We start from the raw sequence: 15,458 nt of genomic DNA on the forward strand, positions 1-15,458 counted from the left end.
CAGTCTGTGGGACAAAACAAAAACACTTCACTACTTTATATTCTTAAAACTATCGAGTATTCAGTTTTCTGCTCCTATGCTACTACTACTGCTACTACTACTACTACTACCACTAATGCTTCTTTTACAGTAAAAGTACTCTTTGTACCATGCTGCTGCTGTGGTTCTTCAGGCTGTTGGATCTGACGTCATCATGACTTTGATTTACTGTAAAAAAAAATAAAAAAAATCTTTGTCTTAAAAAGAATAAAATGTTGAAATGAGGAAATAAACTAATTTATACTTTATAATGAACATAAATGTAATATATAACATATAATATATATCCATCAATTCATCAATTTTTTCCACTTTATTCGAGACTGGGTTGTGCCTGAGCAGGAGGCCCAGACTTCCCCAAGGCATTTCCAGGCCAGTCAAGAGACATAGTCCCTCCAGCGTCTCCTGGGTCTTCCCTGGGGCCTCCTCCCGGTGGGACATGAACACCTCCCCAGGGAGGTGTCCAGGAGGCATCCTGAACAGATGCCCGAACCTCAGCTGCTCCTCTCAACATGGAGGAGCAGCGGCTCTGCTCCGAGCTCCTCCCGTGTGACGGAGCTCCTCACCCTATCTCTAAGGGAGCGCCCAGCCACCCTGCGGAGGAAACCCATTTTGGCCACTTGTATCCGCAATCTTGTCTTTTCGGTCATTGACTGCTAGGTCATGACCACAGGTGAGGGCAGCAACGTAGATTGAGGTAAATCGAGAGCTTCGCCTTTGGACTCAGCTCCTTCTTCACCACAACAGACGATACAGCGACCACATCACTGCAGACGCTGCATTGGTTCAACTGTCAATTTCACGCTCTGTCCATCCCTCACTCAAGAACAAGACCCCGAGATACTTGAACTCCTCCACTTGAGGCAGAGACTCCCCAAAACCTGCAGAGGGCGCCATCTTTTTCTGGTCGAGGACCATGGCCTCAGATTTGGAGGAACTGAACCCCAGCCACTTCACACTCGGCTGCAAATCGCCCCAGTGCTGCAGGTCCTGGCTCGATGAAGCATCAGGACAACATCATCTGCAAACAGCAGAGATGATCCTGTGGTTCCCAAACCAGACCCCCTCTGGCTTCTGGCTGTGCCTGTATCTGTATTGTGTATCCCCATACTCCCAGAGCTTCCCCCAAAGGACACCACAAGGGACACGGTCAAATGCCTTCTCAAAACCCACAAAACACATGTGGACTGTGGCAAACTCCCATGAGCCTCGAGGACCCGATGGAGAGTATAGAGGTGGTCCAATGTTCCACGACCGGGATGAAACCCATACTGCTCCTCCTAAATCCGAGGTTTGACTATCGGTTGAATTCTCCTCTCCAGTCCCTGGAATAGACCTTACCAAGGAGGCTGAGGAGTGCCCCTTTCTCAAACTGAAGGAGCACCACCCTGGTGTGCCAGTCCAGCAGTACTGTTCATGCACTGTAAACAGTGTTGGTGAAGCACTGCTTCCCACTCTTGAGGCGTGAGATGGTTTGCCAGGATCTCTTTGAGGCCGACCGACAAGGCTCGATAGGATTCCTTTTTCAGCCTGACGGCATCCCTTACCTCCAGTGTCCAGTGTTGCCGCCGCAACAGGCACCAGAGACCTTGTGGCAACAGCAACGAGCAGCCGCACTGACAATGGACTCGGAGAACACGGTTCACTCGGACTCGATGTCTGGGAGAAGCTCTCCCAGAGGTCTGAGTTGACGTTCCCAACAGACCCTCACAATATGCTTGGGCCTGCCAGGTCTGTCCTTCCTCCTCCACCAGTGCATCCAATTCACCACCAGGTGGTGCTCTACAGCTCTGCCACTTTCTTCACCCGATGGTCCAAGACATGCGGCCGGAGACCAGATGACACGACAACAAAGTCGATCACCACCGTCCTAGGGTGTCCTGGTGCCATGTGCACTGATGAACTTCCTGTTCTTTCTGATCACGCCCCTCCAGGTGTCACTGTTGTTACCCAGATGGGCATTGAAGTCCCCCAGGAGTCCCCGGTTGGTGCACTGTCTAGTACCCCTCCCAGGGACTCCAAGAAGGCCGGGTACTCTGCACTGCTGTTTGGTCCGTAGGCCGACAACAGTGAGAGACCTGTCCCCGACCCGAAGGCGCAGGGAAGCCTCCCTCTCGTTCAACGGGGTGAACTCCAACCCGTGGCGAATGAGCTGTGGGGCAATAAGCCCACACCAGCTCACCGCCGCTCCCCAGGGAAAGGCCAGAGAAATGGAGATATCAGAACCCAAGCTGTGTGGAGGTGACGCCGACTGTAGCTAGCCGGTACCTCTCAACCTCTTGCATGAGCTCAGGCTCCTCCACCCCAACGAGGTGACGTTCCTGCCCCGACTGCTACCCGACCCCTATGAACCCCTCTGTGGATGGTGAACCCACAGGAGGGTGGACTCACGTCATCGTATAATATAGATAACATATATAATATCAAACAAATAATCTATAATGAACATATATAATATATAAACACTGATCTGCTGTGTGCCATTCTTAGATAGTTCTTACCTGACCAAGGGACAGGGTCAGAGGAGCAGAGGAGAAGGTCAGAGGGTCAGGGGAGAGGGTCAGAGGGTCAGACTGACCTGCTGTGTCTTAATGATTCTCGTATAGTTCTCACTTGTTTCTGAATAGTTCTTGCTCGTTCTTTTTTCCTGGTGTTTGACTGTCAGGAGTTCCTCTAAACCGTGGCGTTCTGCAGCGAGTTTCTCAACGTGTAAAGTGACCAGAGCACCGGTCTGCAGCAGCACCTCGGCCGCTCTGGAACAAATGAATATAACGACTTAGAAACATGTCTGATCTGAAAAGCACCATATCGAGAACTTCTGCTTTTGTTCTATTTATGGTCCAGACATAATTCTGTTTTTAGTTTTTGTACATTTATTTGTGCAAAAGTTACAGATTGAAAAGCAAATATTCTGACTCACCATATCACAATTTTTATTTGGTAAAAAAAATGTTATTGTTAAAAAATCTCAATGGAAATAATAGTTTGACTAATTGAAACAATCAGTTTGATGATTACAGTAACTCTGCAGCTTTATATCTTTGGACCAGTATGTGAAATATTCAGCCTGTCAATCAAACACGCACAAATCCACAAATCTCGTTTCTTCTGCACATTCAGGACTCGGTTATATCTGAATGTCTCATTCTTTGGACTCTCATAAAACACCACAACGGCTCTGAACAGAACCGTAAATCTGACCTGTTTATCCCACTTCACAGCTCTTAAATTACCTGCTTCATAAAAAGATGTTTAAATTTATGGTTTTTATGAGTGTGAGTTCTACAGTTCACACATTACAGACATATTTGACCTGCTGCAGATGATACAGACGTGAAGTTTGAGATTTTAGTCCTGAGCAAATGTGTTCAATAAATAAATATTAATATAAAAGATTCTGACCTGTCCTGGCTCAGGCCCATAAGACTCTGACCATCCACTCTGAGGAGCTGGTCTCCACAGGACAGACGCCCGCTCTGCGACAAGAAGAAGATGAAGAAAGTCTGAGACAACGACGACGACGACGACAACAACAAAAACGACAAAAAAGACAAAAAAAACAAAAACAAGAAAGTCTCTGCAACAAGAAGATGAAGAAAGTATCTGAGACAACAACAAAAACAAGAACAAGAAGAACAACATTAAAAAAAGAAAGTCTCTACGACAAGAAGAACAACAAGAAAGTCTCTGAGAAAAGAAGATGAAAATCTCTAAGACAAAAACAACAAGACAGTCTCTGAGACACGACACGTTTTAGTGTTACAACTTCATAATATGTTCCAATATTATAACTTTAACTAACTAATCACTATTACTACTATTACTACTACAACTACTTCCATTACTAGTACCACTACTACTACTACTACTACTACTACTACTACTACTACTACTGTAGCACAGTGAGTTCTTGGCTCTAGTCTCTTATAGAAATGATCAGGTTCAACATTTATGAATTTATCTTTTGGATATTTCATGGTAAAGTTCAGTGTGATCAATAGAACTGTGTGTGACCCCTGACCCCATCTGGACTATGACATCATCACATTCTCCGGTCTCTGACCCCTGACCCCATCTGAGAGTTACTCCTGTTAAACTTCCACAATTCCGTCTGGAACCACATTTGCTCAGTGTAATTATAATAATATAATAATAATAATAATAATATAATCACAATAATTATAATAATAATATAATCCTTAATACCTTTTCTGCAGGACCTCCTTTCACGATGGACTTGATGTAAATGCCCAGCTCAGTCTGATCTGCTCCCTGGAAAATACACAGGACACATAAAAACTGCAGTACTACCTGCAGTATTACGTGCAGTATTACCTGCAGTATTAAAGGCAGTATTATCTGCAGTGTTAAAACATTAAAACATTACAACTCAAAAATAAAGAATTAAAAAACTAAAGTAAAAGTATAAATATAAAAGTTAAAGTCCTGACCTTAGCCGCGACGATGCTGAGGCCCAGACCACTGTTCTGAGGCTTGTCCAGAGCCACAGTCTCCACCTGTGGCTCTCTGCGAGGCTCCACCTGTGGCTCTCTGCGAGGCTCCACCTGTGGCTCTCTGCGAGGCTCCACCTGTGGCTCTCTGCGAGGCTCCACCTGTGGCTCTCTGCGAGGCTCCTGCAAAACAACACAACTCCATTATTTAAATGATGAGTTCAACAGAACAGCAGTATTTTTATGACTTATAATCTTGTACGTAAATGTTATCACAACAAAGCACCACATGCTGTAGCGCCCCCTATGGACAGATGCACATCACACTAGAGCAGCACATTCTTTTTCATTTGTACCAAAATGACGACGTGACACTGCTGAGTATCAACGATTAAGAAAATAAAACTGGAGAAGGAAGTGTGTCACAGTGGGAGTGTCACAGTGGGCGTGTACCAGTGGGCGTGTACCAGTGGGCATGTCACAGTGGGCGTGTCACAGTGGGCGTGTACCAGTGGGCGTGTCACAGTGGGCGTGTCACAGTGGGCGTGTCACAGGTGGAGGTTAAATGGGGCAGATTGACAAAGTGGCGTCTTCAAAATATAGTGGATTAAAGATTAAACTCAAACGTGAATCAGCTGAAATAAAACTTCAGAGGCTCAACGAGAAGAAACGACCAGAACATGAGAAACATCTGAAAAATCCAGTTTGCAGAACACGTCTGATTCACAGATGTGGTGCCTGAGGAGCCATAGATAAATCTAGAGTCTCCAATGTCACCAAACCGTCACTAAACATGTCGTTCTCACCAGGTCCGACATCTCACAGGAGAGGGCACCGAAATGGACTGTCCAGTCTCCTGAGGCCAGAGGCTGAGGGGTCACGGAGCACACACCTGCACAACAACAGGGACACACTCACAATCTCTGGTCCTGATTCAGTCCTGGTTTAGTCCTGGTTTAGTCCTGATTCTGACCTTTCTTGCAGACTGTCTCCATAAACTCGGTGAGTCCTGGTGGAACCCCTTGGAGCGCCTGGCTGCAGTACCCATGTTCAGGCAGCAGGAGGGGCTGTTGTAGGGTCAGACTCTCCTCTAGAGGAACATCCAGACGATCCACAGAGACCAGACCAGCAACCCAGTCCTGCAGAATACGGGGGATATGTTAGTCCTGTTTAGTCCTGTTTAGTCCTGTTTTAGTCCTGGTTTAGTCCTGGTTTAGTCCTGGTTTAGTCCTGGTTTAGTCCTGGTTTAGTCCTGGTTTAGTCCTGTTTAGTCCTGGTTTAGTCCTGGTTTAGTCCTGGTTTAGTCCTGGTTTAGTCCTGTTTAGTCCTGGTTTAGTCCTGGTTTAGTCCTGTTTAGTCCTGGTTTAGTCCTGGTTTAGTCCTGGTTTAGTCTCTGTACTCACGCTGTCCCTCTCGTGGGGTCTGTAGTTGTATTCCTGCAGTAGAGCCTGGATGTGAACGGGTCTCACCTCCACACAGGGGTCAGAGGTCAACAGCACCGTTGCCTGGAAACAAATAACACATTTGACTTTATACAAAATATATTTTACTTTATGTAGAATATTTATACAGAAATTATTATTGAGTCTCCATATTTGGTGATGAAGATGTGGCCACAGCTGCCCTGAGGCAGACTGTCCCTGAGGTGGGTCATCTGTTCTGGACGCCTCCTGGACGCCTCCTGGGGACGTGTCCCTCCTCCTCTGACCTCACGCTCTACACTCACATGAGTGTCTTGCTCAAGGACACAACAGCACTAAGTTCCAGACCTAAATGTTGATTTTGTTATTATATTAATTCCAGTGATATTTTGCTGAATGCTTTAGATAAAAAGCCAGACTGTGTAACTTTTCTGATCGTCTCAATGAAACAGAGACAACAAAGTCAGTTAGTTTTTTAAGGCTGCAGCAGTAGAATACGGCCACACTGGAACGTTTCCAGCAGAAAAGCTCCACAGTGTAGCTTTATGCACCTGTATGATGAGGCCCAGATAACAGTCTGCAGCCAGCTCCAGCCCCTGCCTCTCCGCCCACGCCTCTATCGGAGCCAACCTGTGCCTCAGTGTCGCCCCCCACTGGTGAGAGCGCAGCGCCGCGGGCTCCGGCCGAGGGGCGAGCAGCCGCCGGAAGAGCCACAAGCTGATGAAGTGAAACAAATGAGAGAAGAGCTGGATGGACAGAGCGGCGTGGAGCTTACAACGACGAAAGAGAGACATGGACGTCATCAGGGTGGTCACGATTGACTCTGAGGAGAAAGAGAGAGAGAGAGAAAGAGGGAAGGGGGGGGATGAGAAGAGAGAGAAAGAGAAGGAAGGAGGTTAGGAGAAGAGAGAGGGGGAGGGAGAGAAAGAGGAAAGGAGAGAGGACAGGAGGAGGAGAGAAGAGAGAGACAGGGACAGAGTGAAGGGATTGAGTATAGAGAGAAAATGGAGAGAGAGAGAGAGACAGAGAGAGGGGGCGGGGGGTCAGACGTTGGACGGTTGTCGTCATCGTCTGAATTGGTGAATCTAAAGTTACCGATTCCTTTGGGCAGAGCTCCGTGAGTCTGAGGCTCCAGGAGGAACATGGGTAAGAGCTCCACCAGCTGCTTCTGCAGAAACTCAACCAGAGACCTGCCACAACAACACAAAAACACACCACAGAACACATCAGAAAACAACACAAAACACATGACAAAACAACACAAAACACATCAGAAAACAACACAAAACACATCACAAAACACATCACAAAACACATCACAAAACAACACAAAACACATGACAAAACAACACAAAACACATGACAAAACAACACAAAACACATGACAAAACACATCACAAAACAACACAAAACACATCACAAAAAAGCACAAAACACATGACAAAACAACACAAAACACATGACAAAACAACACAAAACACATCACAAAACAACACAAAACACATCAAAAAACAACACAAAAACACATGACAAAACAACACAAAACAACACATCACAAAACAACACAAAACACATCACAAATCATTAAACATCATAAAACACATCAGTACTCAGTGTCTGTGTGTGTGTCTGTGTACACTGCTGTGTGTGTTTCATGTTGTAAAGCTCTTTGAGGAGGAGGAGTTTTTCTTTGTCGGAGGTTGTGCGTCCGTTACCTGAAGGTGTGGTGCAGGAGGCGGGACATCCCCGTCTGGCTCTGCTCTGTGATTGGCTGCAGCTCAGAGTCTCGTTTCAGGAAGTGGAGCAGCTCACAGAGGTTTGACATCCAGAAGCACAGAGTCCAACCCGAGGTCGGACTCCTCTGACGAAGACAGAGAGACGATTGGTCGAGTTCACATTCTACTGTGATGATGTCACCATTTCAAAATTCTACATCTCTTTGGGACTCTTTGGGACTCGTTGGGACTTGTTGGGACTCTTTGGGACTCTTTGGGACTCTTTGGGACTCTTTGGGACTCTTTGGGACTCTTTGGGACTCTTTGGGACTCTTTGGGACTCTTTGGGACTCTATATAACCCTGTATATTTTTTTTCTCCACAGAGAGCTTTATTTTTACCTAAACAATCACCTGTCCTCACCTGTATGACCCTCCTCATGTGGTCCACCATCTTGTCTGTGAGTGCGGTGACCCTTGACCTCTGACCCCTGGCCCCTGAGCCTGTGTGTGGACAGAGGAGGGAGCGGGCGGCTGCGTAGAGGACGAAGGCCGGGGACAGTTTAAAGTGTAGAGTGGAGCTGTTTATGTGGTTTATAACAGCGCTCAGAAACGAGTCCTCCACTGAAACAAAACAGAATCAAGTCCGATTCAAGCAGTTTCCCACAGAGTCAGAGAAACAAAAGAGGTACTTGAGTAAATCTGACTGCACTCGAGTAAATGTGACTGTTAAGATGTTATTATGATTTAAAGGGTCCTCGGAGGCAGAAGATGCTCTTCACCCTGAGCTGAAAGTGTCTGCAGCCTTAGAACCACAGACTGAGTGAAGACATGACTGAGAGAGTGAAACGTCACAGCTTAAGCTCCAAATGAAGCTCATCGAGGCTGGAGTAGGGATAAAGGCCAAACTGGACCAGAGTTACATATTTGGAACCACCACGAGCATCATAGCAACAAAAGAGCCAATCCAGAGCGAGGCTGTTGAAGGTAATGCTCCTTCCCGCCCACACCACTGGTTTAGCAGAGATTTACTGACACAATAGTGAAATAAAAACCCCATGATTATGTACAGCGGGCGATCGTGGGAGCCAGAAGTGCGCTCATGATCACATCCTCTTTGGAACGTGGCGGCTAGCAGGTTAGCAATGTGCATTTATATAAACAAGAGATGTTACAGATACATAAAACAATGAGACTTAATAGAAGCACAGTATGTTTGCTCCCCAGTGAGAGGTCTGCACCTGGGCCTCAAATGAGGGCCCATCACCTCCATCTATGCATTTTCTTCCGCTTTATCTGGGGCCGGGTCGCGGAGGCAGCAGTTTCAGCAGGGAAGCCCAGACTTCCCTCTCCACACACACTTCCTCCAGCTCTTCCGGGAGAATCCCGAGGTGTTCCCAGGCCAGCCGAGAGACATGGTCCCTCCAGTGTGTCCTGGGTCTTCCCCTGGGCCTCCTCCTGGTGGGACATGCCCGGAACACCTCCCTAGGGAGGCGTCCAGGAGGCATCCGAAAGAGATGCCCGAGCCTCAACTGGCTCCTCTCGACATGTAGGAGCAGTGGCTCTACTCCGAGCTCCTCCCGTGTGACCGAGCTCCTCACCCTATCCCTAAGGGTGCGCCCGGCCACTCTGCGGAGGAAACTCATTTCAGCCACTTGTATCCACGATCTTGTCCTTTCAGTCATTACCCAGAGCTCATGACCATAGGTGAGGGCAGGAACTTAGATTGACCAGTAAATCAAGAGCTTTGCCTTTGGACTCAGCTCCGTCTTTACCACAACAGACGATACAGCGACCGCATCACTGCAGACGCTGCACCGATCCGCCTGTCAATCTCACGCTCCATCCTTCCCTCACTCGTGAACAAGACCCGAGATGCTTGAACTCCTCCACTTGAGGCAGAGACTCTCCACCCGGAGAGAGCAAACCACCTTTTCCGGTCAAGAACCATGGCCTCGAATTTGGAGGAGCTGATTCTCTTCCCAGACACTTCACACTCGGCTCAAACCGCCCCAGTGCTGCAGGTCCTGGCTCGAAGAAGCATCAGGACAACATCATCCACAAACAGCAGAGATGAAATCCTGTGGTTCCCGAACCAGACCCCTTCCGGCCCCTGAACCAGACCCCTCCGGCCCCTGAACCAGACCCCTCCGGCCCCTGGCTGCACCTAGAAATTCTGTCCATAAATATAATGAACAGAACCGGTGACAAAGGGCAGCCCTGAGTCCAACCTGCACCGGGAACAGGTCTGACTCACTGCAGAGACACAGCTCCTGCTCCGGTCATACAGGGACCAGACAGCCCTTAGCAAAGAGCCCCGGACCCCATACTCCCAGAGCACCCCCCAAAGGCCACCACGAGGGACACGGTCGAATGCCTTCTCCAGATCCACAAAACACATGTGGACTGTGGCAAACTCCCATGAGCCCTCGAGGACCCGATGGAGAGTATAGAGCTGGTCCAGTGTTCCACGACCAGGACGAAAACCACACTGCTCCTCCTGAATCTGAGGTTCGACTATTGGTCGGATAGCTGAGGAGTGTGACACACCCTCCGGTCCCCCTTCTTAAACAGGGGGACCACCACCCCGGTCTGCCATTCCAATGGTACTGTCCCCGACCGCCACGCGATGTTGCAAAGGCGTGTCAGCCAAGACAGCCCCACAACATCCAGAGATTTAAGATACTCAGGACGGATCTCATCCACCCCCAGAGCCTTGCCACCGAGGAGCTTGCCAACCACCTCAGTGACTTCAGCCAGGGTGAGGGACGAGTCCACCCTTGAGTCCTCAAACTCTGCTTCCTCCTTGGAAGACATGACAGTGGGATTGAGGAGATCCTCAAAGTATTCTTTCCACCGCCCAACTACATCCCCAGTGGAGGTCAGCAGCTCTCCGCCCACACTGTAAACAGTGTTGGTAAAGCACTGCCAACCGACAGTCCTTCTCCATGGCCTCCTCGAACTCCTCCCAGCCCCAAGCTTTTGCCTCTGTGACTGCATGGGCTGCGGCACGCTTGGCCTGATGGTACCTGTCGGCTGCTTCAGGAGTCCCACGAGCCAGCAGGGCCTGATAGGACTCCTTCAGCCTGACGGCATCCCTTACTTCCGGCGTCCACCGGGTTCAAGGATTGCCATCGCGACAGGCACCAGAGACCTTGCCACCACAGCTACGTGCAGCCGCATTGACAATGGAGGTGGAGAACATGGCCCACTCAAACTCCATGTCTCCAACCTCCCCCGGGATATGGGAGAAGCTCTCCCAGAGGCATGAGTTGAAGACCCTGCTGATAGAGGGTTCCACCAGACGTTCCCAACAGACCCTCACAATATGCTTGGGTCTGCCATGTCTGTCTGGCTTTCTCCTCTGCCAGCGGCTCCAACTCACAACCAGGTGGTGATCGGTTGACAGCTCTGCCCCTCTCTTTACCCGAGTGTCCAAGACACGCGGCCGGAAATCAGATGATACGACGACAAAGTCGATCATCAACCTCCGACCTAGGGTGTCCTGGTGCCATGTGCACTGATGGACACCCTTGTGCTCGAACATGGTGTTTGTTTTGGACAAACTGTGACTAGCACAGAAGTCCAATAACAAAACACTGCTAAGGTTCAGATCAGGGAGGCCATTCTTCCCGATCACGCCCCTCCAGGTGTCACTGGCATTGCCCACGTGGGTGTTGAAGTCCCCCAGGAGAACAATGGAGTCCCCAGTAGGTGCACTGTCTAGTGCCCCTCCCAGGGACTCCAAGAAGGCTGGGTACTCTGCACTGCTGTTTGGCCCGTAGGCCGACACAACCGTGAGAGACCTGTCCCCGACCTGAAGGCACAGGGACGCGACCCCTCTCTTTCACCGGGGTAAACTCCAACACGTGACGGCTGAGCTGTGGGGCAATAAGCCCACACCAGCTCGCCGCCTCTCCCCATGGGCAACACCAGAGAAGTGGAAGGTCCAACCCCTCTCAAGGAGTTGGGTACCAGAGCCCAAGCTGTGCGTGGAGGTGAGCCTGACTATATCTAGCCGGTACCTCTCAACCTCCTGCACGAGCTCAGGCTCCTTCGGTCCACAGACACAGGCAGATGCTGTGTCTGTGGACCAGGTCGTTGAGACACCCGTCTTCGACCGCTGCCCAGTCCTCCTCGCAGCTGCCCCCTATGAGACCCTTTGCGGGTGATGATCCCACAGGAGGGTGAGCCCACAGGAGACCCACGTCTTTCCTTTCGGGCTGAGCCCAGCCGGGCCCCGTGGGCAAAGGCCCGGCCACCAGGCGCTCGCATTCAAGCCTCAACCCCAGGCCTGGCTCCAGGGTGGGGCTCCAGGGTGGGACTCCAGGGTGGGGCTCCAGGGTGGGGCTCCAGGGTGGGGCTCCAGGGTGGGGCCCCGGCTGCGCCATACTGGGGCGACATCACGGTCCTTGTTTTTCTGCTCGTCATAGGGGTATTGCTTGTTTCCATAGAAATGATGTTTGTTTGGCTGTAATATTCCACAGTATGGCATAAAACATCTATTTAGTGTGGTTTTAACTTTCTATTTCCATGGATTCAAGCAGATGACATCCCAAAAAAGCTCCAGAAGGTTACACCCTGTAGCTTTAAATGGTCACTGTTAGTTTGGAGGGAAAAAGTCTAATTCAAACTCACTGTTGTCTCTGAGTTTCACTGCGATGGGCAAAGATGGAGGGTCTGCAAGAAGAAGACCAGATATCACAATTACTATTATTATTATTATTATTATTATTATTATTATTATCATCCTGTGCACATGTCCCAGTACCTCTCTCCTCTTTTGTCTCGGGACAGTTTTCCGTTGACCTGGATTTGAATGAAAAGAAACTTTTAAACAATAAGTGCATTATTCTGATGAGCCACAGACTCAAACTGTGACAAAGAACAGAGAGAAAAGAGAACAGAGAGAACACAAAGAACAGAGAGAAAAGAGAACAGAGAGAACACAAAGAACAGAGAGAACAGAGAGATAGATTGAATAATTGATTAATTAATTGATTGGTTGAACAGATCGATATAATGAGGCTTGAGAATTTTCACAACAACAACTTCACAACTTTGTGATAAACGTCATAATCAAAATATGTGACTTTTTAAGGAACCAAACACATTTTAACAACATCGCTTCTGTGTTTAATCTAAACGTCACATGACACGGCCCCCGGCCCAGTCTTTATCGTGTGTTTCATATAGATGTTTTGGCCCAGTCTTTATCGTGTGTTTCATATCGATGTTTTGGCCCAGTCTTTATCGTGTGTTTCATATCGATGTTTTGGCCCAGTCTTTATCGTGTGTTTCATATCGATGTTTTGGCCCAGTCTTTATTGTGTGTTGCTGATCGATATCGTGTTCATTCACTGACCGATTCTGAAGTTTGCTGTTGTGTTTTTTGAAGCTCTTCCTGAGGTTCTGGATCACGTTCGTTTCTGCCGCGTTCTGTTTATGTGAGACAGAAATGAGGGAGGCGTCTTTACAGATGTCATTTTACACTAAACTTTAAAGAAGCAGTGTGTAACTTTTCTGATTTGCCCTCTGCTTGTCTCCTGGTTACTGTTTTGACTGAAATCTTCCACAGTGCGGCATTAAATGTATTTAATTACAAGTGTTTGTACACTGCTCAAAAACACCTTAAAACATGCATTCATTCCAGTAATGGGCTCGCCTCTTCACAGATCTGACCTGTGACTTGATCTTTGATACTGGGGGTGTGATGCTAACTGTAAGCACTGGTCTGTCTGAGACTATTAGACTTTAGTCTAATTTCGTCTAAACTGTGAGACCGGGGTGGTCCCTCTGTTTCAGATGCTTCATGGGGCCAGGACCTGCAGCTCTGGGGCCAGGACCTGCAGCTCTGGGGCCAGGACCTGCAGCTCTGGGGCCAGGACCTGCAGCTCTGGAGCCAGGACCTGCAGCTCTGGGGCCAGGACCTGCAGCTCTGGGGCCAGGACCTGCAGCTCTGGAGCCAGGACCTGCAGCTCTGGGGCCAGGACCTGCAGCTCTGGAGCCAGGACCTGCAGCTCTGGGGCCAGGACCTGCAGCTCTGGAGCCAGGACCTGCAGCTCTGGAGCAGTTTGATGTGTCTGGAATGAGAATCAGCTCCTCCAAATTCGAGGCCATGGATCTCGACCGGAAAAAGGTGGCGCCGTAATGTTTGCTTTGTGTCTCCATGGTAACTGGTATAAACATACAGTAACAAACAAATGTGGAACATTCCAGTCAAAGTAACATCTTCATGGAAACAAGCAGGTGGTGCACCCTTCACTAGAAAAGTTACCTTGTGCACCTTTAACCATGTTTCTATAGTAACACATTATGTATTATTTAACTCTTGACTTACCCTCTCCTCTCTGTCCTCGTCTGTCTTCAGCACGAATCGTCCGTCCCTGTTGCTCTTGTTCCAGTTCAGTTGCACCACCAGGGGACGCTCCTCTGGCTCCAGTTTCCGCTCTGCACAAAATAAAACAAACAATATTAAAGACGCTGTACATCCTTTTAAATCTGACCCCATCAGTATGACATCATCACCTTTTCCCGCCTGCACCTCCCACAGGCAGAGGGCGTCAGAGAGCCTCGTGACGTCAGGGCTGATCTTCTGGGACAGTAGAAGGAGGAGCTTCTCCGTGGTCCAAACGCTCGAGACTCTCAGGCATTTGGTGGCGACGTTCTCCCCAGAAGCGTCCTCCAGGTAGAACCGCATCACGCCGTGGAACTCCATGTTCTGAGAGAGTCAGTACACTGAGTGAACCACAGAGGGCGCTATTATTAAAGTAAAAATGCATTTTATGAATTTCTCAAAAGGTTAAATCAGCCCTATTGTTATAAATATAGTTACAATCAGTGGGCGTGTCACAGGGGGCGTGTCACAGGGGGCGTGTCACAGTGTGCGTATCACAGGGGGCGTGTCACAGGGGGCGTGTCACAGTGTGCGTGTCACAGGGGGCGTGTCACAGGGGGCGTGTCACAGTGGGCGTGTCACAGTGTGCGTGTCACAGGGGGCGTGTCACAGGGGGCGTGTCACAGTGTGCGTGTCACAGGGGGCGTGTCACAGTGTGCGTGTCACAGTGGGCCGTGTCACCGGGGGGCGTGTCACAGGGGGCGTGTCACAGGGGGCGTGTCACAGTGGGCGTGTCACAGTGGGCGTGTCACAGTGGGCCGTGTCACCGGGGGGCGTGTCACAGGGGGCGTGTCACAGGGGGCGTGTCACAGGGGGCGTGTACAGGTGGAGGTTAAATGGAGGCAGATCGACAAAATGGTGTCTTGAAAATATTGGATTAAAGATTAAACTCAAACATGAATCAGTCCAAATAAAACTTCAGAGGCTCAACCAGAAGAAACGACCAGAACATGGAGAAACATCTGAAACGTCTGAAAAGTCTGATTTAATAATAAAAACACTAAAGTCTTGCTCTTGTTTTGAGTTTCACTTTGTTATTTTATCCTGTGATCTGCATTTGAGGCTTGAGATCACAGAAAATTTCAGTTTTCACCTGCCCCCATCTCCGCCCACTGCTGTGTACTACAGTTATTTAAAACATGGATACAAATCTGTAGCTTTTTACAGTGAATGTTCACCTCATTTTCAAATGTTTAAGAGTAAATAAAACATTATAAACATTATAAACATTAGAAAACATAAATATTATAAACGTGTGTCTCACCTGGTCAGGAGGGCTGATCTCAAACAGGTCCAGGTTGTTGTTGTTCCATTCTTGAATCACTTTAAACAGCTCCTCACCTTTTACGTTCTCCTCTGGCATTTTTTTTATGTTTTTGTACAAATCCTCTTCTCCTCCTGTCCTGGTCTCCTGGTCTCCTCTCTCCTCTCTCCTC

The 15,458-nt window shown here is 48.7% G+C and overlaps 1 protein-coding gene across 1 annotated transcript; it reads right to left on the reverse strand.

Moving 5' to 3' along the window:
- Positions 1–2,599: 2,599 nt before the first annotated feature.
- LOC117390174 (afadin-like) lies at positions 2,600–15,385 on the reverse strand. Its single transcript, XM_055230949.1, has 18 exons — positions 15,287–15,385; positions 14,154–14,346; positions 13,966–14,075; positions 12,991–13,064; positions 12,264–12,305; positions 11,736–11,975; positions 10,563–10,711; positions 8,050–8,249; positions 7,627–7,772; positions 7,007–7,101; positions 6,463–6,734; positions 5,894–5,995; positions 5,464–5,629; positions 5,297–5,382; positions 4,491–4,673; positions 4,246–4,311; positions 3,442–3,515; positions 2,600–2,792 (listed from the first exon to the last, which is right to left on the reverse strand). Exons 1-18 carry the CDS (start codon positions 15,383–15,385, stop codon positions 2,600–2,602), a joined length of 2,490 nt encoding a protein of 829 aa, XP_055086924.1.
- Positions 15,386–15,458: the final 73 nt, after the last annotated feature.

This window comes from Periophthalmus magnuspinnatus, chromosome 22 (assembly GCF_009829125.3).
Source record: "Periophthalmus magnuspinnatus isolate fPerMag1 chromosome 22, fPerMag1.2.pri, whole genome shotgun sequence".
Classification (NCBI taxonomy): Eukaryota; Metazoa; Chordata; class Actinopteri; order Gobiiformes; family Gobiidae; genus Periophthalmus; species Periophthalmus magnuspinnatus.

What these genes read in the sequence shown, in the direction of transcription:
- LOC117390174 (XM_055230949.1), bottom strand. Translation starts at nt 15,385, where the DNA reads ATGCCAGAGGAGAACGTAAAAGGTGAGGAGCTGTTTAAAGTGATTCAA. An exon ending in AGATCAGCCCTCCTGACCAG is followed by an intron (nt 14,347 to 15,286) that starts GTGAGACACACG and finishes TGACTCTCTCAG; the next exon opens with AACATGGAGTTCCACGGCGT. An exon ending in CCTGTGAGATGTCGGACCTG is followed by an intron (nt 4,674 to 5,296) that starts GTGAGAACGACA and finishes GTTGTTTTGCAG; the next exon opens with GAGCCTCGCAGAGAGCCACA.